Source organism: Trichoderma citrinoviride (genome assembly GCF_003025115.1).
Source record: "Trichoderma citrinoviride strain TUCIM 6016 unplaced genomic scaffold BBK36scaffold_3, whole genome shotgun sequence".
NCBI lineage: Eukaryota > Fungi > Ascomycota > Sordariomycetes > Hypocreales > Hypocreaceae > Trichoderma > Trichoderma citrinoviride.
The window spans coordinates 1,372,006-1,398,092 of record NW_020194711.1 but is presented as its reverse complement, the minus strand read 5'-3'; the positions used below and the strand labels follow the sequence as shown (position 1 = coordinate 1,398,092).

At 55.4% G+C, this 26,087-nt stretch overlaps 6 protein-coding genes across 6 annotated transcripts; 3 read left to right on the top strand and 3 right to left on the bottom strand.

Moving 5' to 3' along the window:
- Window positions 1–7,126: 7,126 nt before the first annotated feature.
- Window positions 7,127–7,923, top strand: BBK36DRAFT_1192166 (hypothetical protein; the record flags this gene model as incomplete). Its single annotated transcript, XM_024896751.1, has 2 exons — window positions 7,127–7,772; window positions 7,850–7,923. Exons 1-2 carry the CDS (start codon window positions 7,139–7,141, stop codon window positions 7,921–7,923), a joined length of 708 nt encoding a protein of 235 aa, XP_024752157.1. The 5' UTR covers window positions 7,127–7,138.
- Window positions 7,924–8,766: 843 nt separating this feature from the next.
- On the bottom strand, window positions 8,767–9,987 carry BBK36DRAFT_1113625 (galactose oxidase; the record flags this gene model as incomplete). The annotated part of the gene is made up of 1 exon (XM_024889932.1): window positions 8,767–9,987. The coding sequence occupies one exon, from the start codon at window positions 9,985–9,987 to the stop codon at window positions 8,767–8,769; it is 1,221 nt and encodes a 406-aa protein (XP_024752156.1).
- Window positions 9,988–11,361: 1,374 nt separating this feature from the next.
- BBK36DRAFT_1138931 (FMN-linked oxidoreductase) lies at window positions 11,362–13,847 on the top strand (the record flags this gene model as incomplete). The annotated part of the gene is made up of 3 exons (XM_024893274.1): window positions 11,362–11,618; window positions 11,677–13,653; window positions 13,766–13,847. 3 exons carry the CDS (start codon window positions 11,362–11,364, stop codon window positions 13,845–13,847), a joined length of 2,316 nt encoding a protein of 771 aa, XP_024752155.1.
- Window positions 13,848–14,434: 587 nt separating this feature from the next.
- Window positions 14,435–15,851, bottom strand: BBK36DRAFT_1138930 (peroxin 13; the record flags this gene model as incomplete). The annotated part of the gene is made up of 3 exons (XM_024893273.1): window positions 14,435–15,138; window positions 15,200–15,685; window positions 15,797–15,851. 3 exons carry the CDS (start codon window positions 15,849–15,851, stop codon window positions 14,435–14,437), a joined length of 1,245 nt encoding a protein of 414 aa, XP_024752154.1.
- A 1,789-nt stretch (window positions 15,852–17,640) lies between these two features.
- On the top strand, window positions 17,641–19,278 carry BBK36DRAFT_154634 (hypothetical protein; the record flags this gene model as incomplete). Its single annotated transcript, XM_024897629.1, has 4 exons — window positions 17,641–18,166; window positions 18,344–18,672; window positions 18,778–19,024; window positions 19,100–19,278. The coding sequence occupies 4 exons, from the start codon at window positions 17,641–17,643 to the stop codon at window positions 19,276–19,278; spliced, it is 1,281 nt and encodes a 426-aa protein (XP_024752153.1).
- A 182-nt stretch (window positions 19,279–19,460) lies between these two features.
- BBK36DRAFT_1134574 (WD40 repeat-like protein) lies at window positions 19,461–22,645 on the bottom strand. The gene is given in 7 exon segments (XM_024892355.1): window positions 19,461–19,582; window positions 19,615–19,867; window positions 19,918–20,524; window positions 20,599–21,736; window positions 21,809–22,042; window positions 22,119–22,458; window positions 22,472–22,645. The coding sequence occupies 4 exon segments, from the start codon at window positions 22,339–22,341 to the stop codon at window positions 19,948–19,950; spliced, it is 2,172 nt and encodes a 723-aa protein (XP_024752152.1). The 5' UTR covers window positions 22,342–22,458; window positions 22,472–22,645; the 3' UTR covers window positions 19,461–19,582; window positions 19,615–19,867; window positions 19,918–19,947.
- Window positions 22,646–26,087: the final 3,442 nt, after the last annotated feature.

Here is a 26,087-nt window from a genome sequence, read left to right as displayed (position 1 = left end):
CTTCCGGTCGATTCGCAGCTCGTTGAATGGTGAGCTGTGGTTGTAAGTCGGGTTCCACGACTCTCTACCTAGGTGGCAAGGGGCGCCATGCCGATACCTCACTAGGTAGATTCTACCACATTCTTCGTACCAGCCTCGTACTTCACCAGCTATGATATGTATCGAGATCGCAACACCAGGTTTGTCATCATGGAAGGGGTTTAGTGCTTTCAGGCAGGCCGGGATCCAAGGCATTTGGCCAGGCTACCAGGATGGAGTCTGTATTCTCTACATACCTTACTCGTAGCACTGCTCCGTACGTCCCTTGGCACTTGGTCAAACCACGGAGAACAAACGGCCATCTTCCCAGGATGCACAGCTCGACTGCCAAGGCGCCAGCCACTCCTATTTGATGTATGACCCCAAAGTAATCTGGATTGAATGCCATGTCTGAAATCCGGGAGACGGAGCACTCCGCAGTGCATGGTAGTAGGCCCCGTCAAATTCCAGGGACGAGGTGGTATGTGTGTAAGGTAGCTGGGTAGCAATACGACCACCTAGCAGAACCGCTCGTTGCCCAGTTGGCTCGCTCCGTTTACATGAAGCAGCTAGTATTGCGAACTAGCACTGACTTCGTCGTCTCAAAAGCACCTTTGCTCTGGCCTTTGCAAACCCGCGGGCCTCGACCCGACAATAGCAAGGTGTCGGAGATGCTGCTAGCATCCCAGCCCACACGAGTACCTGGGGCTACCTAACGGCCAGTCGTGTCAACTTCAAGTCCAGCCCAATGGTGGCGTCTGGTACCTTGTAGTCGTGTGTCGTGGTCGATACACCAAGCCACTAGCATCGACGCTACTCGAGGACACTGTTAGAAGTGGTGAGCCACTGCGCAGCGCCGTTACTGTGGAATGGAGCTCCTCTTTGCCGGGACAATCGTACAGTTGATGGCGATTGACCGCCGGACGGTCCTTGTGTTGCCACCGGCAGGTGAGGCCATTCATTCGGTTGTTGCTCGTCCGGAATAGGTCTCCGTGTTTTGACTTGCAATGTCAGCTGAGAGAGTTCTGTGCGCCGGACGGTTGAGCTCTGGGGAAGAGGCGATTACCGGAATCACCTCCGAAGCGATGTAATGGAGGAAGGGCAAGAAGAGCCTCTCTGAGCTGAATCTTTGCCAAGTACCTTGCCGATGCTTCACAGACGTGGACCGCCGAAAGGTACAGCTGTCAGGCAGTAAGGTAATGGCAGATTCAAGCATCACCGCCCTCAGCCCGCATTAGGAATCCTCGTAGACGCCCGCACCACTGAGTCTAGAAGTCGTCAAGAGCCTTCGCCCGCTCTTTCCATGCAGAGATTCGACTTGGCAGCAGAGCATCATCTCACATGACCGCCCACTACCTGTAGCCTTCTAATCACCTCATCCAACTCAGCAACTTCAGTGCTCGGTCGTCTCTTTCAGCCTCTCCTCTCCAGTCCCTCTGCATCATGCATCATGCGTCGTCTCTCACCGCTCGAGGTTCCTCCACACAAGGCATCTCCGTGAGAAACGGAGCATAAGAACCGACACTCGATCGAGGATCGCGGCGCTCTGCTCTGTGATTGATGGATGGGCTTGCGGCCACTTTTCCGCAGGACGGTGAGCAGTAGTTCCGTTCTATCTGATGCCAGCATGCCTATCACCTATCTAGTGTTGCTAGTGTTGAGCCTCCAGCCTCGACTCTCAGCCAGAGCTACACGATGATGTCAGGGACTTTGCCTCTTCTTCTCCTGACAAAGAGCTGCTGCAGATGCAGGCACAGACCTCGACAGTTGCAGGGTCTCACAGGTCTTGGACACCGCCAGATCTCCAATAGCGCCGGTGACCTGCAGCTTGCCCTTGACCCTCCAGCAGCAAGCAGCATGAGTGGTGGGCGTGACGAGCGATCGATGTGGGAGCATCACGCCGACAAGTTAACAACTATCCAGCTGTGAACCCTGCGCACAGCCATTCAGGAGGCGGCGAGAGCAGAAGTGCGCGTGTCTTCCACATGCATCTTGAAGCTCAGGGCTTCAGAAGGGCGGCGATTGGCGCCCAAGACTCCATCCGATGCTCTGCAATTACCTCAAACCTCGGATGTCCAGCCTCTCGTACAGGTACGTGGACAGCATACTCCATTCCTTGAACCCATAGTACACCTACACGTAGGTATGTACGCTTACCTGCCTTTCTCAGCCGTGCCTTAATACGGTCCCCAACAAAATTGCCAATGATCCCAGCTCAAGCAAAATCACCGATGAAGCACATAGGGCGTTCTGTATACTAGGAGTACGTACGAGGTAGGTACTTGCAAGAACTTGCAAAACGTTACCTATACCAGAACAAGGCCATATTCCCCTTGTTCGGGCCGTCAGCATCGGAGGGTCGCATTCCGAATTGTCAAACGCTTTAAACTGTCCCGCGAGGCGCAGGGATTTCATCGCAGTCGCGTGCGCACATGTGATATCCATGCATGTATCGATCAATGAAGGGCACCTGCAGCTCGCCAATTCCATGCTCCAGGCTCTCTCCGAATGCAACTCTGCAATACGAGCATCGACTGGACTGAGAGCTACCGCCACGATTTCGCCGCCCCATTACCCGAGTTGTCATTTTTGACATCACAAGGCACAGGCGGGATCCATCTTGCTGTGGGACATCTCTAGATGGAGTCTGATCCTCGGTCGGCTCATTGTTCGTAGCGCTGGATGCGCCTCTGCCGCCTAGTGGCTTGAGTCATTGCCTGCACATGGGTTGATGCTATATCCATTACGAGACGCAAATCTCTGTTCTCGACTTTTAACCAAGGTTAATCTTCTCGACGTGGGAAATGGCGTATCGAGACTTGTCGTTGGATTCTCGCTTGCATGCAGGCGGCTTGGATGTGGAGAGTAGGGAAGCCGACTCATTTCGGCTTTGATGAATTCATGATTCGCTTCAGGTCGAAGAAAGATTGGTATTCAAGTCGCATCTTGGCAGGCTGAGGCTACAAGGTACTATTTCTGCCACAATCAAAAAGAGAAAGCACAATGATGCCGAAGAAGCAGAAGCAGCCACACGCTGGCATACAAGTGGGCTCCAGGCCATGTGTGTTTCTTCCCCATGGCTTCCTCTCCTCCTTCTCCTCTTCTCTCATCCCAATCCCGCACATTGATGCCGGTATCATAGGACGCTAAGTCTTGAGACAGATCTTTGACCTGTCTTGGCAATGCTTGAGACAGATCAACGGAGCTCTTGAATAAGGTGAGTTGGAGAAGGAGATCTGAGCACAGGACCTAGGACAAGCCACCACACGCCGGGCCTAGCCGTGGTGAATTTGGAGATGAGGATGGAGGAAAAAGTCCGTCGAGGAAGCCAGCAAAGTGTTTCTGGCATCTCCGTTGGCTTGCGCAACCAAAGCCTGTTTCGTCATGGTGTCTCGAGCCCAAGTGGGTGCTGCGGTAGACTTCGGCATCTCATGGAACAAATGGAACCCTTCCATGGCTTCCTTGGACAGGGGTTAGGCAGCCACCAATCCGTCCGCCACGAGAGACAACTCGCCTTCGTCCGCTTTGCGCTAGCGGTTGCAAAAGCCTTGGCCGGGGACGTTGGACCCTAGATGCATCGTCTCAGCGCATTCGTTCCACTCATGGTGTTGTCGATCGTTGCTTCAGCATCGCCGACCAAAGCGTACTCCACCTCGGCTCCTCGCCTGGGTTTACGTACATAGTACTTGTACAAGTCAGTGTCTGCTCCGTACGGCCGAGAGCCACTTACGAGTCCTCGATGAGTAAGGTGGACGAGCACCTCGTGACTGATACTCCGTACAAGTGTGCGATACTTGATAATGGCATATACTATGATGGATGTTGACAAGCCTATGGTGCGACCAGGTAAAGATTGACTGCTTTGTCAGTTCCGAGATGGGTGCTGATAGCAGATGAGCTCCAAGAATAGCGCTGGTTGTCGTCGTATAAGCATACTTTACTGCGCCATACTTCACCAAGACCGTGCTCGAGCTATTGAACTGAATCCTATATTTTTAGCACCAGAGGCCCGAGAGCCTTCCTAGTTTCTTTCTTTTGTTGCGCATGGACTTGTATCCGCGGTCCGTGTTGGCCTTTTGCAGTGGTTGTGGGCGGGCGTTTATGCGGTCAGGGCGTTCAATGTGATCTTGGATGGAAAATATCATGGCAGCAGCTTTTCCGTCTTCGAGAGATCGCATTTCTGTCGACCGTATGTCGACAACTTGATCCTGTTGCGACAAATCTGGACAAAAAAGAGAAGGTTGCTTGTGTTCATTCCGAACATCATATCATACCCACCTTGTATATAAGTCCCCTCCACCATGGGAGAGTCATTGACGACACAGCAGTGAAGGCGGGACAAGCCGTTGGCTCATTATATTTCATACGATCCTCCATCGAATACGAGGCTGTAGGCTTAGAGATGTTGGTCGTCATCCAACCACCTGCCCAGATGATGTTGAGGGTTTGTTGGAAATTGCATACAGCATGGGGCCGGCAGATCTGAAGATCTCGGTTCTTGTCGGTTCTGCCGACAATCGGTCGGTGCGTGCCCATGCACGAATGGTGTTTTGTAGGAGCCAACCAGCATGAAGCTGGGGGGGCGCCTAACAACTTGAAGTATCTGCCAACTTTACTATGACGCATTGTGAAGTGAGTGTTTGACTCAGCACGCCGGTTCGCTTGTCAAGCGGCACGTATAAGAACAACAACAGGGCTATCCAGTCAAAGTACTCTCGTATGCCTCAGTGGGAATGTGAGATACTCCAGTGGTGCGGTGACCGTAGGATGGCCCGTGGACCCGGGACACGGAGAGCAACGTTACGGGATCTACGGGGTCGAATGCAGTGAGCGGCATATTGTCTGATCTACATTGAGGCGGTGTATTAGATGAGAATACAGCTTCGGCCCTTTTAACAGGATGGCCAGGGAGAGATTGACTGGATATTCCCAGTCATATAGATATATGGAATGGTCTGACGACTGACATATGTACACCATGTATCTCGACTACGTACGTCGTGACAGATGCTCGATACTTTAAGCTTAACCACCTATACACGTATACCCGTAATAGTTTACGCCATTCATACTCAACCCTGCCAGAATACAAAGAAATCCTTATCAAGCTAGATCATATCAGATCGTCCGTCCCATCCCAGGGGTGGTCACTGGCAGACAAGGGGGTCTGGTGCCCGAGAGATAGTGACTTTTCCCGGGGGCTGGCGTCGGAAACAGTTACCGATCGATAGTGTCGCACATAGTCGGCTCCAGATCCGAAAGGAAGTGGCAAATATCTGGTCATGATGGTGCATGAGGTGCATATGATGTGCTTGGTAGCTGAGGGTTGGGAGCTGGAGGTTTACAGGGTAGAGGGGTTGGCGAGCATGTTGCGATGTGTACTGTGCTGGTTACTGATTTGAGATCGCTTGGAGATGTTCTACGGTCACTGGCATATCAAGAAGATGATCTCTGATGTTTCGTGTAGATAATTTTTGGTGTCTACTGGCTGATGAAGCCTGAGTCGAGCAAAAAGTGCCGGCGAGGGGAGTTCTGACAGATCTTTGAGATGCAACGTCGAGCTCCGCAAACCGGCCTATACATGGATATCAATTGTATTATTTTGAAGACCGAAAATGCAAATCACGGCGGAATAACTTGCGTGAGAGAACATTATGAAGATTAGCAATCGTACCATTGAGCAGAAACGGAGGACCCCGAACTTCTAGAAGAAGACATAGGGGGGCAATAGACGTCGGGCGGCCAAATTAAGCTCAAGCTCGTACGATGTTGCCGCCGCCGCTAAAGGGTTGTTAAAAAGGTACGATTCACAGGGGGGGCACGTGAGACGATATTTTCGCGGAGGAAGCCGCTCGGTCGCTCGCGTGCGCGGCGCTCGCTGAGCTGAACGGCAAAGGAGCCGCGTTGTAGTACGACGACATGAAAAGTCGGTTGTCTCGTTTTGCCGCGAGAGACGATGCCGCAAATGCCGCAGCCGCCGCCTTTTTGCAGCGTTTTTCCTTTTTGCTGGTGAGTTTTTGCGCCGGTTTACATAAGCCGGGGGCCGCCGCCGCCGCAGGAGAGAGACGAGGTTCGGAGCATGTAGGAACAAGAATTGGACAGCATAGCAGGGCTGGTATGCTTTGCTGTGATGGTTTCAAGATGGAGAAAGTCGATATTAGTGCGTGATGGATCAAGAATTCTAATCGTTGGAATCTCATCTGATATGAAATTGCTCGCATCAAGCTTGGCAGGGGAAACAACAGATGGAAGAATACTAGGTAGGTAGGAAGAACATAATACACGCTGCCCGGACGGAGATCCGGGAATCAGACGGGAATTTCTCGGTGGGGAATTCTCGGGTTCTGCTGGCGGGCGGGGCGGCTCGGAAGGCGGAATCAGAAATTTCTGGTGTTGGAATCGCTGTAATACAGGCCATTATGGGCGATGCTCTGCTTGTCTATCGCTTGCGGCGTGTTGACATCATGCCGCTCGGGGTGGGTGTGACGCTGCGAGCCCGGCTGCTATATGTACAGGGCGGCTCGCTTGCCATCCGGGCACCTTTTGGCTTGTTCGAATCATCGCATCAGCATTACATGTTATAACCAGCAATTGACGACATTGAGTCGACTATTCAATCCACTTTCCATCGCTTGAACTTGGTTCCTGACCTATTACTTGTCTACCAAGAAAACAACATCGCCTCACAAGACCTATAAATCCTCACACGATCACCTCTTGAGCAACGATTGCTTGTAATACAATTACTTGCTCCTTTCAATTGCCTCCCCCGACCGCCGAAGCCTCGACCCATTCACTGCTTTGGCCCCACCACAGCTTTTCTGACACCACACCACCCCTCTCTGCTATCTGAGCTGCTTCTGGGGTATCAAACATCGCCCGACTGCGCACGCTTTTTCTCTCTCGCTCAGCAACCTCCGACAGCCATTGCGCTTACCGCTCCAGCCGGCCTCGATCCTACGTCGGCTTGCTTTTGCCCGAATTAGCCTACTCGCCAGCTTTAGACCACATTAAATAACACAGCACTGAGCTACACACGCCTTCCGACGACTCTCAGCTCAGCTTCTACAACCACCATCACCACACCCAACAACAACAACCACCACCGCCAACAGCCATCATGAAGGTCCTCACCAAGGAAGAAGAAGCCGCCCACTACCGCGCCGTCGTCAAGGGCGGACTCGTCGGCGGCGCTGTCGGCCTCGCCATCGGCGTCACGGGCGTCGTCTACGGCTCGCGCCGGTACCCCAGCTTCCGCAGCCTGACGCTGCCCTTCCGAACCTTCCTCATCACGTCCACCAGCACCTTTGGCGCCATCGTCCAGGCCGACCGCGCCGGCGTCGCCTTCCAGCAGAGCAAGGACCCCATGTCCAAGTACCGCGACGCCTCGCAGCGCGCCCAGGAGGTCATCCGCGAGAACGAGTCCGCCTACGAGCGCTTCCTCAACTACGGCCGCGAGCACCGCTACAGCATCGTCTGCGCCTCGTGGCTCGCCAGCATGGCGGTTGCCTTCGCCATGGTCAGCCGCGCGCCCATGAGCACCCCGCAGAAGATTGTCCAGGCCCGTGTCTACGCGCAGGGCCTGACGCTGGCCGTGCTCATCGTCTCGGCCGCCTTTGAGATGAACGACGCCAAGAACTCAAAGGGCCGCTGGGAGACGGTTATGGTGCTTGACCCCAACGACCCGGAGCACAAGCACCTCATTGAGAAGAAGATCCACCACGAGGAGTACGAGGGACAGGATCTGTGGATGGGTAAGTTTGCTTCCCCGCCTTCTCCCTTTTCACTGATGTCGAGAGAAGCATTTTTGGCTAACACGAATATTTTTCAGACATGGTTGAGGCCGAGGAGAAGAGAATGGCTGCCCGCAAGGCTGCGGAGCGCGAGCAGAAGCAAGCCCAGTAAGCTGGTGAAGGCACCTCACTCTCCCGCCCATGGCAGCTATTTGGAGCAGATGCCCGCTTGGGGCTCTGCACCAGTGGATTGCCATGGCATGCAAACCTCCATCCGTCACATCCGGTTATTGGAGCCGGTCCCTACCTACCTACAACCTCAAATACCCGTCGCACACAAACCATATAGACACTTGCCCTTTTATGTTCTCAACTTATGGAAACTCATACATTTCTCCGCAGAAAATAAACTCCTAAAACTCACGATTCAAAAGCTTCTATATTCCTCAATTGGGTATTTGGGGGGAGCTACTGAATTTTCTTTCTTTGCATTCTATGGGCTGGTCGTTTTCGTCACGGATAGAGAAAAGAAGAGGCTACAGTTGAGTTGGTGACGGGATCACTGGGTCTTTATTTCACTTGCCCAGCACTTTGCATATGTAATTGGGCGCGTTTGCATTCGGCTTGGCATTTCATGGGTGGCTCGAACGAATCAAACTGTATATATCTACACATTGTTACGTGTACTTCCTTTTGTATAACAGAAACAGAAGATTATCTTATTCAAGCAAACAATCATGAAACAATTTTCATTTCACACTGCTGGCATCATATTCTGGAATGCCAATATATAAAGAATCAACAGTCTGCTTCCCCCTCCCCTCAATGGTAAACTTGTGGTGCTTGCTGCTATACAATTACAAAAGGAAAAGGATTCAGCCTTCTCTATGCATATGCTATATATGAAAACAATATGAAAAAATCAACTGGTAGCAAGGTATAAAAGAGTAAACACTTCAAGTTCCCAGCATATGCTCCCCCCCCCATCCTCTTGCATCTTCATCCCATCATGAGATTATACATCAATCGTAAAATGGCTGATTTGCGAGTAATACGCATGCACCGCCAGCTCCAGAACCATCACGTCGCCAAAGACGTCGCTGCCGTCAAACCCGCCCACGACGAGCAGCCTGCTATCGTACAGCACCGTGCCGTGGTACCCGCGCCCGCTGGGCGGCATGCCGTACGCCTTGCGCCGGTCCCACGTCATGGTCACCAGGTTGAGCAGCAGCACGTCGTTGCAGTACTCGTGGCCGTCGTGGCCGCCGATGACGAACAGGTACGAGCCGACAATGGTGGCCGTGTGCGAGAGCCGCCGGAACGTCATCGGGATGTTGACCAGCTTCCAGGTGTGCCGCTCCACGTCGTAGATCCACACGTCGTCGAAGCACTCGCCGCCGTCGGAGCCGCCAAAGATGATGAGCTTGCTGCCGACCATGTTGGCCGTGTGGTAGCCGCGGGCCTTGGGCCGCCGCTCGCGCGCCCCCGCGGCCGGCTTCTCGGCGCTGGAGATGAGCCGCCACGACATCTTGCTCGTGTCGCTGACGTCGAGGCGCCAGATGTCGTTGAGGGCCCGCACGCCGTCGCCGCCGCCGAAGACGTAGATGCCGTTCTTGTACAGGCACGCCGTGTGCGCGCGGCGCTTCGACGGCAGCTTGTCGCCCACGATGCGCGGCTTGGACCACCGGAAGTTGACCGTGTCCAGCACGTACACGTCGTTGTAGTACGCGGGGCCGTCGCCGCCCCCGAACACGACGAGCTTTTTGCCCACCGCCGTGCAGGTCATGGCCCGCAGCGGCATCGGGATGTCTCCCACCATGTGCGGCACCGACCAGTAGAAGGAGTCAGCGTCGAGGACGTACATGGCGTTGAAGCACGTCTTTGCGTCGCAGCCCCCGAACACGTACACGTTGGAGCCGATGAGCGTCGTCGTGTGAGCCCGCAGGTTCGAGTGCGGCGATCCGGACACCGGCGCTTTCGACCAGTACATGCCGGATGCCGGAGCCGGAGACACGTCCGGCCCATCGTCGGGTCTGGGCAGCGGGGGGAACGTGGTGTGCTTGCCGGACACCGGCCGAGAGATGATGATGTTCGATTGGCGAGTCGACACTGCTGATGTTGTCCTCGACGACGCAGCCGCGGGTGCTACCGCCGCCGCCGCCGGCTTGTGATCTGCTTCGGCATCGCGAGGGACGCCAGGGGGGATGTCGGGTACGGGGGTCGAGGCGGCCGTCATCTTTCTATGTCCCGGGGCTGTTGCCGGGCGAGGCGGTGGATGGGAGTGCGAGGCTGAGATTGCCCTTTGTCGGAGAGGCAGCTCGGCGGCCCCCTTGCTGCCGCGTTGGTGATCGCCAGGGACGTTGCTCCTGGCCGCAAGCTGGCCCGGCGTGTGGCTCCTGGGCAACGGCAAGATCGGCTCTTCGTCCTCCATCGCCGCGTATCGGGATGCCTCCTCCTCCTCTGCGGCTTCGTGTCTCTCGCGCCTCTCCTCCTCCTCTCCGCCGTATGCATGCTCCGGCTCGTCGTCGTCTTCGTCATCGTCGTCATCGTCGAACAGCAATCGATTGCCAGAGGGGTCGGCGACAATCCCCTGGGAGCTGTGCTCGGGATGCCCTGAGCTCAAGGTCGACGCCTTGTTGGGAGATCGGGTCGCACTAGCAGACGGCTGGCCCAGATCCTCCATGGTCTCGCCAACTGCTCCTCATTGCCCCCTAGTGGAGAGCAGCTCTGGAGAGGTTTGGCAGCACAATTCGCGAACGTCTCACAGAGGGACGCGTGCAGGAGGAGCTTGACTCCTTTGACCAGGAGATTGGGGTTGCTGGTGCTGAGGGGGTCTAGCCTGTGCTGCGTGGTGGGGGTGGCCTCTCAATTGGGCATGCCGTTGGATGCGGTCTGGCTGGCGGTTTCGACGCTGCTGCCGGGGACGCGGTTTAGCGGTCTGAGCGCTGGGATCATGGCGTTGGCGGGGTGCGATAGGCGCTGTAGGCGCTGTATTGGCTTGGGCGTGTCAGAGGCGACCGCTGGCTGTGACGTCCTGATACCGATTGGGGAAGTCGCAGATTGACGACCTAGCTTTTGATTGCGATAAGAGTGTGTAGGGATATTGGCATAACAGAAACGATGATTTTTCGTGATTCAACTTGAGCGTTGCTCAACTTTTCGATTAGAGCTCCCTCAGTTTGGGTATCTCTCTAATGCTTTGATCTCTTGATTTTTGTGACACACCCTGAAGTCCTGAGCAAGAAACAGCAGGAGCGGCTCGACAGTCACCAGCCACACACTACTAATACTAAGACTTCACTTCAACTTGCATATCGATAAAATTTCCAGCTCCACTCACTGTTCACTCAACTTTTCTTCAAGACATCAACCACCACGCAAGGCTGGCTCCATTGCACCTTTGCCTTGCATTCCGTGCTTGATTTTCACTCGAGGGGAAGACTTGACCTTTTTACTTGCAGCTGGCTCCGGCAATTGTGAAATTCGACACAATTCTCGCCTGACCAGACCCTTTCCCTTCTCTATCTGAGCCTTTCAATTTGAGATTTTTCGACAGACCAAACCACCATCATTATCCTATCAACACTCCTCACAGCGCCATCAGCCCAATATGGCCACAGAATCTGATAGCCCCATGGCTGTTCAAACGGCCGACGTCGACTCGCACTCCGAGGAGCGAGCTGCGAAGCGAATTAAGATTGACGACGCAGCTACTTCCCAGGACCAAAACGGAGAGTCTGGTCAGGACACAGCTCGTCCTTCTCAGACCGGCAATGGAACTGAACCCACGCCCGAGGCTTCAAAATCATCGGAGGAAAATGCCGAACCCACAGACCGTGTCAAGGGCATGGCTCCCATTAAGAAAGAGTGAGCCTTCTTATCGTTGGTGCTTTACGCATCATCTCAACTAACTCCATCTCTCTAGGTATCTCATCGACATGTCAAGGAACCAGGACGGCCCTCCTCCTACTGTGGATGATGATGCCGCGGAGGGCCGGGGCACAAATGGCCGGGACCAGCCCCAGAGAGACGGTGAAGACTCCAGATCGCAGGGGAAGAAGGGAAAGAAGAAGGCAAAGGGCCAGAATACGGATCGTTCATTCGGAAGATTTGACGATGCTATTCCCCTCTGTAGCAGCAGGGCCTATTCCCCGGAATTCTCGCCAAAGGAGTGCCGCTATGGTGACTCGTGCAAAATGTGCCATGATCTCCGCAAATACCTGAGCGAGGGCCGCCGCGAGGACGTTGAAGCTCTCGGCGGAAAGTGCCCTGCATTCGAGGCTTATGGCTACTGTGCTTCGGGCTGGAAGTGCCGGTTCGTCAAGAGCCATATGCAAGAGATAGAGCACGCGGATGGCAGAAAAGAACTGGTCTTGAGCGATAACCGCCCGCCCAAGGCAGAGCCCAAAGAGGCACTCAAGCCCAAGGAGGACGAGTCTGCTGAGCCAGGGACTTCCGAAGAAAAAGGACCAGATACTGAGGAGCGGGGGAAAAGTGAAGATGAGCTGCGGCCTGGAATCTACAACGTTGTCACCATGGGCCAGAAGATTCAGCTCAACCGCAAGAGACTCGACTTTACCAAGGCGGACCAGTACATTCAATGGCTGAACCATGAGGGCGGCATCAGCCAAGACTTCCATCATCGCCGAAAAGATCAACCGGCCCTGGACCTCGAAGAGCTTCGAGCTCGGTTTGTTGACCCGCCGTTCAAGCCATCCGAGAAACGCCGCCTGTACTTTGGCCCAGAGACCCCGACGCTTGCTCCTCTGACTACTCAGGGAAACCTTCCATTCCGACGGCTGTGCGTAGAGCTCGGCTGTCAGGCGACATACTCGGAAATGGCACTGGGAATGCCTCTTCTCCAGGGCTCCAAGCCTGACTGGACCCTGATGCGCGCCCACAAGTCCGAGATTACGCCTCCCAAGATGAACCCTGGAGCCATTCCGTTGTTCGACGACTACGACAACTCACGCGATCTCAAGTTTGGCGCCCAGATCTCCGGCAGCGCTCACTGGGTTGTCACCAAGGCCGCTGACGTGCTCAACCGCTACTGTCCCCATCTCCGCCTCATTGACCTCAACTGCGGCTGCCCAATCGACAAGGTCTTCAAGGCCGGCGCTGGATCTGCGCTTCTGGAGGCCAGTGGCAAGCTGGAGCGCATGATTCGAGGCATGAATGCCTTGTCTGGCGAGATTCCCATCACCGCCAAGATCAGGACTGGAGTTCGCAAGGATCGACCGACCGCCACCCAGGTCATCGGCAAGCTGGCCTTTGGAGCCCGCGAGCATCGTGAACGTCTCGGAGCTCCTGGATGCGCCGCACTCACTCTCCACGGCCGCAGCCGCGAGCAGCGGTACACCAAGACGGCGGATTGGGGCTACATTGGCGAATGCGCCGCCCTCATCAAGACCTACAACGAGGAAAAGGCCAAAATCACCGACACGATTGCCGAGCCAGACGAGAGCACGCTGCCCAACGCCAAGGACGGGCGCATGTACTTCCTCGGCAACGGCGACTGCTTCTCCCACGTTGACTACTACGAGCACCTCGAGAACGCCCGCGTCGACACCGTCATGATTGGCCGCGGCGCCCTCATCAAGCCCTGGATCTTTGAGGAGATTGAAAAGGGCCAGTACCTCGACAAGTCGTCCACCGAGCGCCTCGGCTACATTGAGAAGTTTGTCAAGTACGGCCTCGAGGCCTGGGGCTCGGACGAGCTGGGCATCGGCTACACCAGGCGCTTCCTGCTCGAGTATCTGAGCTTCGCGCACCGTTATGTGCCGATTGGCTTGTTGGAGCATTTGCCTCCGCGGTTGAACGACCGGCCACCGGCGTACAAGGGCAGAGACGAGATGGAGACGCTGATGGCGTCGGACAACTACAAGGACTGGATCAAGATCAGGTACGTTTGCTAGATTGTCTCTTTTCCTACCTACCTACGTCCCCTCTTACCTGGCTTGCACACTACCTCAATATTTCCAAGGAAAGACTGCTAACGAACGTGTACTTGACAGCGAGATGTTCCTCGGACCGGTTCACCCTGGCTTCCAGTTCCAGCCCAAGCACAAATCGAATTCCTACGAAGCCGAAGGCTAGTGAGTGGTGCTCGACACCGCAGTCCTGGATCGTATAACAAATCATTTCGATCATGAGACGCAACCACTTCGCTACAGCGCCGAGGGGGCTCATCATGGAATGGACATATGATGAACAAATGACTGACTTTTTGAGAAAACATTCGGGTTGTTAGCCCACGTAACGTGGTAGAATATTTTAATCGAGAGATTCAAAACAGTGAGACTGGTTATTGATGCTGTTCCAAACTTCGTAACGTAGATTAAGAGAAACACATATGTAACAAGTGATAATACAATGGTAGTCACCAAGACACGCCCACGCCTGGACTTTTTGTACACAAAAAGAAGATTCAGAGAACCCAATCCCACCATCTCCATCAAAAGCGCACTGGTTCATGAAGCTAATGTGGATAACATGTACGTTTCCAAGACAAAGAGGCATTCGCGCTCAACTCCCGCCGTATAATAATGACAAGGCGTAACAAAAGAAATGCAAAAGTGCTTCGCCCGAATGAAGGTTGTAGAAGAAATGAAATGCTTTATGCCAGGACTCTCTACTTTCGTCATTGACAATGTGAAACGACAAGTAAAGGAACTTTTGTTCGTTCAGGAATAGAAATGACTCCTCTGCATGCCGTCGGCGGTGGCATACTCCTTCTTGCCCTCCTCTGATGTCGATGAGCTGGTCAGCGAGTTGGTCCTGCTGTCGGGAGCGGCCTTGAGCTTCTTCGGTTCAGAAGATCGCTTAAGAACCTCGAGGTAGGTCGAGGGCAGGTATCCCTGGCGGCCGTCACGGCTTCGGCAGTGCCACCACTCGCTGGGCTGGCCGGCAGGGTCGTTCTTGCTCAGCACGGCAACGAGGTCTCCCTTGCGAGCTTCCAGCTCCATGCCGTTGGGCTGCTGGGGCGTAAAATCGAAGCGGAGGCGGCAGAACTCCAGCTTGGCGGGGTCGACGGGCTTCTGAGCCTCGAGGGCCTGCATCTCTAGACGCTTCTCTTCCTCTTCGGCGTTGGCGGTGATGCTCTTGATGAGCTTCGACATGAGGTAGGGCAGGCCGAAAGCGGCGAGGAGGAAGAAGAGAAGGGGCTTTCGGCTGGCCTTGGGGGGCTGGGGCGAGCCGCCGGGGCTGCTTGATCGACCTTGGAATCGAGCAAAGTCTGAGGGGTTGAGTGAAGCGGCATCGGCCGGGAGGGGACGGCCGGTGAGCTTTGCGAGAACAGTTCGGATCCAGCGAATCAGGGTGAAGATTCCGAGCAGAGATCCCAGAGTGTCACGCAGATTGCTGAACTGCTCAGCAACAGAAATCATGGCTGGCCCATGTGTTAGCAGCCGTACATCATCAAGTTGTCTGCGGCGACGATGAAGACTTACCAAAGAAGGAAGAGTGCGTGGCCATGTATGTGCTCTCGAGCATCTGCGCAAAGCCGCCAAAGGCAGTGACAACGCCCTCGAGCATCTGGAAGGTGGCGGCGGTGCCGTTGCTGAAGCGGTTTGCCAGGCTGTTGGGGTCGCCCATGGGCATGCCGCCATACATACCACCGCCGTACATACCGCCCATGCCGCCCATGGGCATGCCGCCATACATGCTGCCATATCCTCCATATCCGCCTCCAAAGCGTGAGTAGGGACTTGAGTAAGGGGATGAGTATGCGCTGTTGTAAGCACCATAAGGCGAGGCTCCCATGGCTCCCATTGCCCCCATGGCGCCGACGCGGGTGTGAGCGGCGGCGTTCTGGTTGATAGAGGCGGCGAGCGACGCAGGGCGCTCTGGTATCGGAGGAGCTTCCATGGAGGCGACTGATGATGCAGGCGATAAGGGCGCTGCAGATGAAGAGGCTGGCGAGGAGGGAATGTTGACTGAGGAGGGAAGGCGAGTCAGCATGTGAAAGGTCACGAGTGAGTCGCGATCTGGGCTAGAGCAGAACAGATGTGAAAAGCACAAGAGGCTGCTCCGCGGTTGTGACTTACGTGAGGGCACCGGACCAGCTCCAGCTCGCTCCCAGGGCTTAGGTGGCGAGGCCATTCTGGGGGATAATCTGGTGAAATGAAGAAGAAAAACAACAGCCGGGGTATCACAATGTTATTGCCGCCGCGAAGGGGGAGCGCGTGCGGTGTGGCTGGTAATAATAGTAATAATAATAATAAAAGGAGCAGAAGAAGGAAGATGGCTGGTGTTGCCGAGGGATCTGGTTATTTCGTTTCGATTTTTCAGCTGGGGCTGCGACAAGACCCCGGTGTGTAAGAGCAGATAAGCGACTGGCACCGACGACGGAATCGGGAGCGGCAGATGGCGCAAGACCAGGCGTGGGCGATGGAGCGACGCGTCGAATCTGGGCGATGGAGACGAGACTTGATGATGGACGGAGCTGGTGGAATTGAGAGGATAAGGCTCGAGAGAAGAGGTTTGAGGGGACGGGACACAAGCGGCTGGAGTCTGGAAGGCGGGAGGCAATCAAGGCAGTTCCACCTGCAATCACAAGCCCCCCGGCTTGGTAATTAATCGACCTGGGCTGGAAATCCCGGGGCTCGCGTGGGCTCGCACAGGGTACGGGCTGAGTACGAGAGGCTCCGTCCCTGCTGACGCGGCGCAGGGGGTACCGAAAGGTATCTCCCTTGCAGCTTCCCACTGAGGCGGAGCCGGGGCTGGCCTTTCTATGGGCGCGCCCGGGGGAGCAAAAGCGGGGCGCCGCGGGTACTGCTGGATTTCCTGGTTCTGTTTGCCTCGGCATTTCCATGACGACCGACGGCCTGGGAGGTGGCCGACCTGATTTGTACTTGGATCGTGTACCGATTCGCACGGGCTGCATCTGGTGCTTGGTGCTAATGTACGAGTACACGCAGTTTATCGCTACGATGCAATTTGGCTGCTGCTGCTGCTGCGGTGCACTGCAACTCGACTGCACGTCGCCGCTTGTAGCGACCTGTAGCGGAGGCGGGCAGCGGCCGTGCAGCGCTGGGGAGGACCGCTGCAACTGATTGCTGTCCGGGCAAGTACAAATACATCCTCGGCGCAAGGAGGAGGACATATTTGTACCGTCGTCGGGCGTCCAGCACCATTCCAGACCGTATTTTTGGAAAATAATGGTTTTCTATCATTGCCCGTTTGCCGCTCTTCATTGGACTTGTGCAGTCGCTGGCCCAGCGCAGACGCGCCGCTTTCAGCTTTCAGCTTCCCAGAGCCGCGGTCCGACTCGGCTTGTGACTGGCTGCGAGGTTGCATGAGCCGGGTCTCACGCATATAATCCATGGCGGTGCATGCACATACATACGAGAAAGCACCTGTCAGCATTGAAATGAAAAGTACTAGGCATGCACCCCACGGCCGGCTTTGTTCACTCACGATTGGCTGTGAAGGATGCAGCAAGTTGCTCCGTATTGGGAGATGAAATAAGGTGGCAGGTCAGCGGGAGAGTTTCCTTACATTGGGCTATCTGACAGAAGCGTGTGCGCTGCAGTGGGAGGAGATTCGCTGCCGGTGCACAAAAGTACCTTTACATGCCCTCTGCATGCATGCGCATTCGGGCATCAGCACCTGTTGAATGTCGAAAAATGAATGCCAGATAATGTACACATCAGAAATTGACCTGTAGATGACAGATAAAAGCTCGTTAATGTATCGCAGCAATGGGATGCTTTCATACAGTGGAATGGGCTCTCAAACGAATATAAAGTACCGACGAAGGTAGTAGCGCGTAATAGACGGCAATCTGATTGCTGTCCACTCCCACCAAGCCCACCTGGGCAGCTCTGAGCCGTCACTTCAACCGCTACATACTACTCAACTTGCATCAACGTCAAACCCACCGCATCTCATGGACCAACCGCGCAAACGGCCTCCCAGCCCAGACCTCATACCCAACCCTCTCATCAAGAAACGCAACCTCGACTGGTCCCTCGACTCCCCAGCATCTCATCGCCCTATATCCCCTCCTCCTGTCAGCAAACCAGCAGCAGCTCCCGCCTCAACAACAACATCAACAACCGCCCAGATCGAGGCCGGAGCCGTCCAGATATCCGACCACCTGGCGCGCTTCTCGTCCTCCCTCTCGTCGCACCTGCGCCCGACATCGGCTGGCGTCCCTCGGCTGTCCGTCGCCCGCTACGCGCGCCTGTACGAGAGCTGCGCGGGCAGCCCCGGCGGTGCGCATTTCGTGGTGCATCAGCACGACCACCCCGTGGCCGGCACCCACTACGACCTCCGCCTCCAGATCAATGAGACCAGCAGCGTCAGCTGGGCCGTCATGTACGGGCTGCCCGGCGATGCCAACAGCAGCCGCCTGAGCCGCAATGCCACCGAGACTCGCATCCACTGTCTTTGGGCAAGTCCGCTGTCTTCATGTTGTCTTTGATTCGCACTGCTGACATCATCACCACCTGTCACTGTTCTACCATTTGACCCCCTCGTATCACTGCTCTATCCATGGCTTATTACAACTGCTGCTGATAGTATATCGCCTACTGACCGCTGAACACACGATACGTATCCTAAGTTGCAGAACCACCTCGTCGAAACAGCCTCGCCAGACACAGGCTCCCTCCTCATCTGGGACACGGGCACATACTCCGTCCTCCCGCGCCGCAGCAAGCACGCCCCTCCAGACGACCCATCCTCACCGCCAGCAGCGGCACCAGCAGCCTCTCCTTCTCCTCCCTCATCACCGCAGCAGCATTCCCCTCCTCCTCCCCAGGCGACGGCCCAATCTCTGCTCCACGCCGCCTTCCAGACCCGCAAGATCCGGCTGCGTCTCCACGGAGCAAAGCTCCCCGACCCGTACGTCATCAATCTCCGCCTGACCAAGTCGGAGGATGCCGCTGGGCGGTCTAGGGGTCTGAGGGCGCGGGCTGTGGGGACGAGGAGGCGGCGAGGGAGGACTGCGCGGGTTCGGCCACCGGAGCCTGAGACTACTAGTAGTAGTAGCGATTTTTCTTCTGATGATGATGATGGCGAGAAGTATGATGATGGCCTTGATCTTATCGAGGGAGAGAGAAAACAGGAGCCCTCTCCCAAACGACGAGCCAATCATGACGCGCCCTCCGTAAGCGAGGAGCATCTCAAACAACAAGACGCACAAGTCCGTCTCACAAACGCCTACACAGGCGCATCCAACACCATCGGCAGCGTATACCAGCGAAGATGGTACCTCTCGCTGGACCGCCGCGCATCCGGCTTCACCGAGAAGCGGCGCCGTGGCGGCCGTAGCCTGTGGGAACCTCCGCCTTCTCCTCCTCCGCCGGCAGCTGCATCGTCGTCGTCGACACCGCCCACTGCAGACGCTGATCCTTTGTCGGGCCCGGAGCCGGGATTGTGCCGGCTTTCGTACCCGTTTTACGTCCGGGGGCCGCAGTTTGAGCGGAGCGTCGTCACGGGCCGGCTGGCGGAGGATATTCTGCGGGACGAGGGCGTGACTGGCTTCGTCCCTAGGAAGGGGTGGACGCCAGTGTTGAAATGAGCGTTTGCGGAGAGGCAATGGTTGTTTTTTTCCGTAGGCCGTGTAAACTGTTGACTTCGTATCATCGGTAATGGACGACACGGAACCTATCGTCGACATCGTAAATCCTGGATAACATGTGCTGCCACATTACGAGCAAGTGCCTCTGCTGCAAGGCATACGTCGATTAGGTCCCTCATTCAGATTTTGCTTCTCTAAGATTAACTACTTGGGTAATAAACTACCGTGCTGCTGCATTTTTTTGCCCATATCGATTCTGCCTACTCCCTCTTAAATGACTGGGCAAATCGCCCATATCCAGCAAAAAAAACCGAGAGAGCGGACAAAGCAGAGAGCCTGGCATCCTAGTCACAAACAATGGAATGTAACGCAACCTCGTGCAGGACTCAGCTGCTGCCATGGAACCAACAAAACAGACAACGCCAAATCGCAAAACGCCAGTCTATGCCAGTGATAAGTCGGCACCTACCATCATCCCTCTATATATATCATTGGTTGACCACGTTGCTCATCTCGTCGACGTCGAATGCCTAGCTCCGCCGGAAGGCGACGAGGCATCGCGTAGAATAACAATAACTCGCTCCAAAAAGGCACAAAGATAGAAAAGTCAATAAAAGAACAACAGGGGATCGAGACCAGAAAGACAAGCAGGAGGAAGGGAAAGGGACATCACGATTTGGAGATCAGAGTTGGAGCGATCCTCCTCTTCTTGGGTTCCTTGCCATCGTCCTTCTCTGCTTCGTCGGCGTCTCTTTTCACGCCGGCAGTAGCAGTAGTGGCAGCTCCCACGGGTTCGGGTCCGGGGATCACTTTGGGGGTCTCCGGAGGCGTGGTCAACGGCACGCCCGTCACCCTGCCGGAGCTGGCGGCCGTGATGGACGGCACACTCCCACTAATGAGCGGCGGATTGCTCACAACACCAGAAGGCTGTGTGGCCACAGACGACGTGGAGTTGGACCTTGCCGGCGAGGATGGGCGATGGGATGGAGCCGCCGATGCAGATGGCGGAGAGGGCGCCGTGAACGAATTTGCCGAGCTGCGCGGCTGATGCTGCGGCCCGCTGGGGAGAGGGGAAGGAGAGGCAAAGTTGGCCGTGGGAGTCGGGGTGGATGCATTTTGGCTGGCCGAGACTGCCTTTGCGCCAACCTCGCCCTTGTAAACCTCGCCGAGCTCGCCAGGCGCAAAGGTAAGCGTGGAGCAGAACCCGTCCGACGACGAGATAATGAGGGTGAGTCCGTCAGTTGACCTAGTTGGTATCACGAGTTAGCCTACGATTTCAAAGACTTTTCCTCCAAGATTCGAGCGGCAGCATATACGCACCAAGCCAGATCGGTAAAGGTCGCGCAGTGCAAGTTGCTAACTATGCATATCGGAGTCTTTTGCTGAGTATCATATAGCAGGACGGAATCCTGGGTGGCAACTGCGTACACCATCCGATACGGAAGCGCAAAGGCGGGTTTGGGTCCTGGCGTTGAGGCGCTGGTCTCGGCTGCTGTCCCCTTTGAAGGAGCAGTCCCTTCGGCGGCGGCAGCAGTAGTAGCAGTGCTATTCGAAGTGGCTGTGGGTAGCGGGGGAGGCTCCATGACAGATGGCGTTGTTGATGGCTTGGAAACCGGGTCCGGGAGGGAAGGAATGGTATCTTCTGCGGAAGAGGTGTCAATGGTGACATGCTTGGTCACCGGCGGGGACTGGCGGAGGGTGTAGAAGATTGGAGAGCACTTGACAACAACGGATGGCTTTTTATGGCCTGGCAAGTGAGCGATCGGAGGCTTGTTGATGCCACCTCGAGTGTAGATGTAGACTGTATTGATGATTTCATAGGTTGGCTTTGCGTCCTTGTCCGTCTGGTGCTGTGTCTGGTACTGCCCGGATGGCGTGAGCAGAAGGCTTCCGTCAGGAGTAAACGTGAGTCGTCGGAAGAAAGACGTGAGGGTCTCGTTCGCGTAGAGGCTTGCGTTCTTCGCCCCCAGCCCCCAATTGGTGCTGAGCGAATGGTGAGGCTTCGGCGACGTCTCCATAGGCATGACAGCGGGGAGAGGCAGAGAAGGCGCCGGGGAGACCGAGCGGCGAGACGAAATTGAAGACCGACGACTGTGACTGATCACGCTCGGCGGGTTCATGGGAAGAGGGGCGGAAGTAGGAGTGCTCGGGGCTGAGGGGGCCGGTGATCCCACAGACGTAGCTGAGTCCACGGTGGACAGCTGGGCTCGGTGACCGAACTCGGGCGGCGCAGGGCTGCTCGAGGAGATTCGTCGAGGAGGGAGATCTGCCTTGATATGGCTCGCTAGCCGTGGCAGCTTGTCGTCCTGGCTCAAGGTATATTGGCCGTCCTTTGTCTTGAGAGAGTAGATGTGGACGGATCGATCGGACGACTGGGTTGCGATGTACTCGTTCAACGGGTCCCAAGTCACTCCCTGCACGTAGTGGCTATGTTCGGCGATTTGCCTGACGAGGGTTCCTGATGACATCGTGTTAGCTGTCGGTACATGGCATGGCATGTAGCATGACAATCCTCATTGCAAGTACACACCTGAGCTGGCGTTGTAGATTCGAGCTATGTTATCCATGCTCCCGATGATGAAGTAAACGGCATCTGGCGACCATGCCAAGTCGTATATCTCGGCTCCGCTAGAGCGACACATGTGCTTGGCTCTCCAAGACTCCTTATCATCTAGGCCTTCCGATCCAAAGTTGGTGGTTGGGATCTCGCTGGGAACCCATAGGATGACATTGCCGTCGTCGCCGGCAGAGGCAATCGTCTCTCCTTTGAAAGTGGCAGCCATTGTTAGTTCTCTGGAGCTGGATATCAACAATTGTATCGACAGATGGCCAATACTTACCCTTGGGAGCCCATCGCACCACGTTGACAGCCTGGTTGTGCTTGGAGAGCGTCGAGAGATACTCGACCTTGCGTTCGGGGCCGTCGGCTTCGACCTTCCAGACCCTCACGTGGTTGTCACCACCAGCCGTGGCTAGACGGCCCTTGCCGTTTGGCTCGAAGTGGGCCGAGTAAATCGGGGCATTCTGATCATGCCAATTGATGATGAGCGGCGAGGCTTTCATCCTGACTCGGTCGTATTAGGGCGGCTGTTGGACAAGCTGCATGGAGGAGCTTCTGGAGCTGCGCTTGGAGGCGGTGCAAGATCACGATGGTTGCGCTGCGGCGTTGTTGATGCGATGCAAGGTAGACGAATGCTGAGGGAAGCCGGATGAGGAAACGAGACGGTTTTTGAAGGCTCGGGCTGGCCGGCAGCTGGTCGCAAACGCATGCAGGACGCTGGCGGCAGAGGCTCGAGGTTGTCGAAAGGTCAAAGGATGGGCGATGGGAGATGGAAAAAAGAGGCTGGCCCGCGACAAAGAACCTTTGGAGAGCTTTCAGAGCTGCTGGGCGTGGAATTATTATGGCGCCGGCCCGGCTGAAATCGAGGGGCGGCAGCAGCGTGATCAGCGCACTGGGAGTGGGCTCGAGGCTCCACTGCCAGAGGCTGCGGCCCTCCACTGTCCAGTGTCGTTTGGGGGGCTGGGCTGCCCTCCAGCGCTGTTGCAGGTGCTGAGGTTACAGTGCCGTATGGAGGCTCTAGGGGTGCCAAGGAACCGCCCTGTGCCGTGGGTTCCCTTCATGCTGCCACCCCTGTCCTGCAGCAGCCTCATGCGATGATGTGAGGACCGCGACGACCAGCCTGGATACCGCCGGCAGTCGTACGAATACAAACACACACATTCAAGTAGGACTATTATTGATCTATTAGTATCACCGGGGCACAAGAGACGAGCCAACTCTGGCCATTGAGCGTCCAGCCGAGAGGAATGTTGGCTCTACGCCTGCGAGGCAAACGAATAGCCAAGAGCCCAGTGTCAGATGCCTGTCAGTCTGCCGCTGTCTCTGCCCTGCTGATTGGCCTGCCCTCGTCACATACGAAGCCTTGGACATCGCATCTCACATGGAGCCTCGACGCCCTGCATCGCGCCGCACCGGCTGCTCTGCAATCAGCCGGGCAAACAAGCCACGGAACAACGTGATTGGCACTCGGCTGGCCTGACAGAGGCGCTGCATCATCCCAGGCGCCGGCATCGAGACGGACTACTGAGCCATGCGTTTTGGGGGCGTCGTTCTCTTTCTCTCACTCTTATACGCGTACGCTTCCCTCTTTTATTGTCCATAGAGCGTGACTCTGGCAGATTGTGGTGATGACCTCCAAACTCATTGCATAGTTTGTAGCGAACGGACGTGCGTTGACCGAGACGAATCGCTACAGACATCAAGCATACCCTTGTATTGCAAACGCACATACGGCGTAGTATTCACGAAGTGCTGACATGGAATCAGCCCCTCGGGCCAGAGCACCCTTCGAAAAGGCCTGATTTGGACACTTACAAGGCTACCAGAACGTGGAATCGACGATGGAGAGGATCAGTGTCTCTTTCGGCCCTCCCTATGCTCCTAGGCGAGACAAAGATCAGCGAAGCCGACATCTATTCTGCCGCAACCGTTCCTCCATCGTCCGCTAACACTGGCACTTTATAACAGAGTTAAGCGAGATCTCTCATTCGGCTCCAGGGAAATCCAGTCGGTCGGGTGACGGCTCCAGAAACTGGCGTGGTGTTCTTATGGTTTGCCCGCAGACAAGACCAAGTTGAATCCTTCGACAAAGTACAACTAGTCGTCAGACTAAGGCTGAAAGGCGGCAGGGCAAGGAGCCAATCACCAAGGAGCCAATCATCAGCAGCCAGCGCCTCGTGCTCCCATGAAGCGGCATAACAACTGCCTGGTCTGGACGAAGAGGTTCCGTCCTATGCTGTGTGTCAGGTGGCCAGGATATTACAACAGGCTGCCGTCATATCCTCCTATTCTGTGGTAGGACTGGGTAAAGCCCATATAATACTAGCCACGACGTCTAGTGACGCCGTGCTACCCTTGGAGGAAGCCGCTCATACTACGAGTATCTCTATCCGATAAGACAGCACCGCAGCTGGCGTTGGTGAATTCGACGCACCGGTACAGACGGTATGAACATTTGGCGATTGAGATAGGCGATGGCACGTCGATGCGATCAGCCTGCTAGGCGGCCACTGAACAACAAAACGTGCGTCATGTGAGTCACTTCACGGCCGGACAAATTAGGCAGCCCTCCGAAAGGCCTTTTGCATGCAGGTTATATTAAAGGTTGGTGGCTAGACGTCCGGCTGGAAGGCACATGCGTGCCGTTATCTTGGGTGCTGTCTTCTTTCATTCCGAGTTGTCTAGGTATGGCCCGAACGGCATCTGAGACACATTAACCACCACTGCGCATGCAGCTAGGAAAAGCTGAAAATTGCTTCGTTGAAATCTTTCGGCGCTCATGATGGAGGGGATCGCTTTACACAGCCTTTGTTCAACAAAGACTATGCCTTGACCATCGATCCAAAACAGGCAGACGAGGGGTACCGCACCCAGAAGTTCTTCAAGCTCGCCGGATGACTGTTTGGTGAGCCGCGGGACAAGCTAACGACTTTGGTACCTGTATCGTATGGAAGCTACCTCCTTAGGTATGCGGGCCCATGAGATTTGGACCGCAGCAAAAGCTTCTGCTTTATTATTGCAGCCAATAGAAAGGTATATACGGTGACAACCGTTGAACACCTTGATGAAGTGAGTTGATCTAAAGACACACATACTATGTTGCATATCAGCGTTTTGCATTAGTCAAGCAGAGAGCGGTGAGGATTGACGTGAATGTCCGCTGTCATGGCACGGATACGACGGGGAATCCGCTCTTTGAGTCTCTGTCTCGGGAGTCGAATTGGAACAATGAAAAAAAAAAAAAAAAAGACGGTGTAATTGCCACATGGGCCGGACTTTTTTGCAGATAATGTGTACTTAGAAGGTTAATGACATCCTTCAGAGTCACCTATGTATATGCTGCTCTTCAAAAGCGCTGGAATAGACGTTCCGGAGTCGACTATCTACATGTATTCCTACGAGTACGGAGTACCCTGCGAGAAGTCGTTCCCCGCAACAGCTCAACAGCGTGGCATAGTCCGAGTGCCCGTGGCGGCGGCATCGAGCCAATCAGTGGCGCTCATGATGGCGTTGCTCAAGGGCTTTTTGATGAGGCTAAGCATCAGCCAGCATCTGGGAGATCTCGGGTTCGCGATATGCTGCCGTCTCGCATGTCTGGCTGCCTCTTTCGGCCCGGAATAGGGGCATGTTCGGTGTGTCATGCTCCTTGGGGATGCTGATGCTGATGCCTTGCTCAGGCACCAGAATGGCAGATAGATAGTGATGGCAGGATACAGGTTGAGGGTTTGCAGGATTTCTTGCCGCCTTCAAGTTCAGGTTGTTGCCTAGGGAGAAAAGCAGACGATAATATACACGGTTCTGCGGGAAACGGTGGCAGCCTGAGGCATATGCACCACCAGCTACCCAAACCTTAGAGCTGCTTTCGGCAATCACAGGTACATCTTGATGATCCTCCTGCTTGGCTCTTCCAAGGCACGGCTGAACGACTCTCCCATCTGGGCCTATCAAAAGTGCAGCTTTTCTCTGTCCAGACAAGCGTCCTGGACCCTTGCCCAAGCTCGTTCTGGCTCGCCGCAACCAAATGCGCAATTGAATCCTGATCGAACCAACGGCTAGGCCAACATCCACACCTCCCAGCCAGATACTACTACATGCGGAGCGGAATCACGGAGAACGGCTGCCTCTGCTGCTCCTAACGGGCCTGCGATGCGCTACCCGGCCGGGGTATCCCAGGAGATGCAGCAGCTTGCAAGCTTGGAGGATTCGACGTTGCATCTGCTAGCCTGCGGGTGCTGTGGATATCGCAGCT

What these genes read in the sequence shown, in the direction of transcription:
- BBK36DRAFT_1134574 (XM_024892355.1), bottom strand. Translation starts at nt 22,341, where the DNA reads ATGAAAGCCTCGCCGCTCATCATCAATTGGCATGATCAGAATGCCCCG. An exon ending in GGTGCGATGGGCTCCCAAGG is followed by an intron (nt 22,043 to 22,118) that starts GTAAGTATTGGC and finishes CCACTTTCAAAG; the next exon opens with GAGAGACGATTGCCTCTGCC. An exon ending in ACCTTTACCGATCTGGCTTG is followed by an intron (nt 20,525 to 20,598) that starts GTGCGTATATGC and finishes GATACCAACTAG; the next exon opens with GTCAACTGACGGACTCACCC.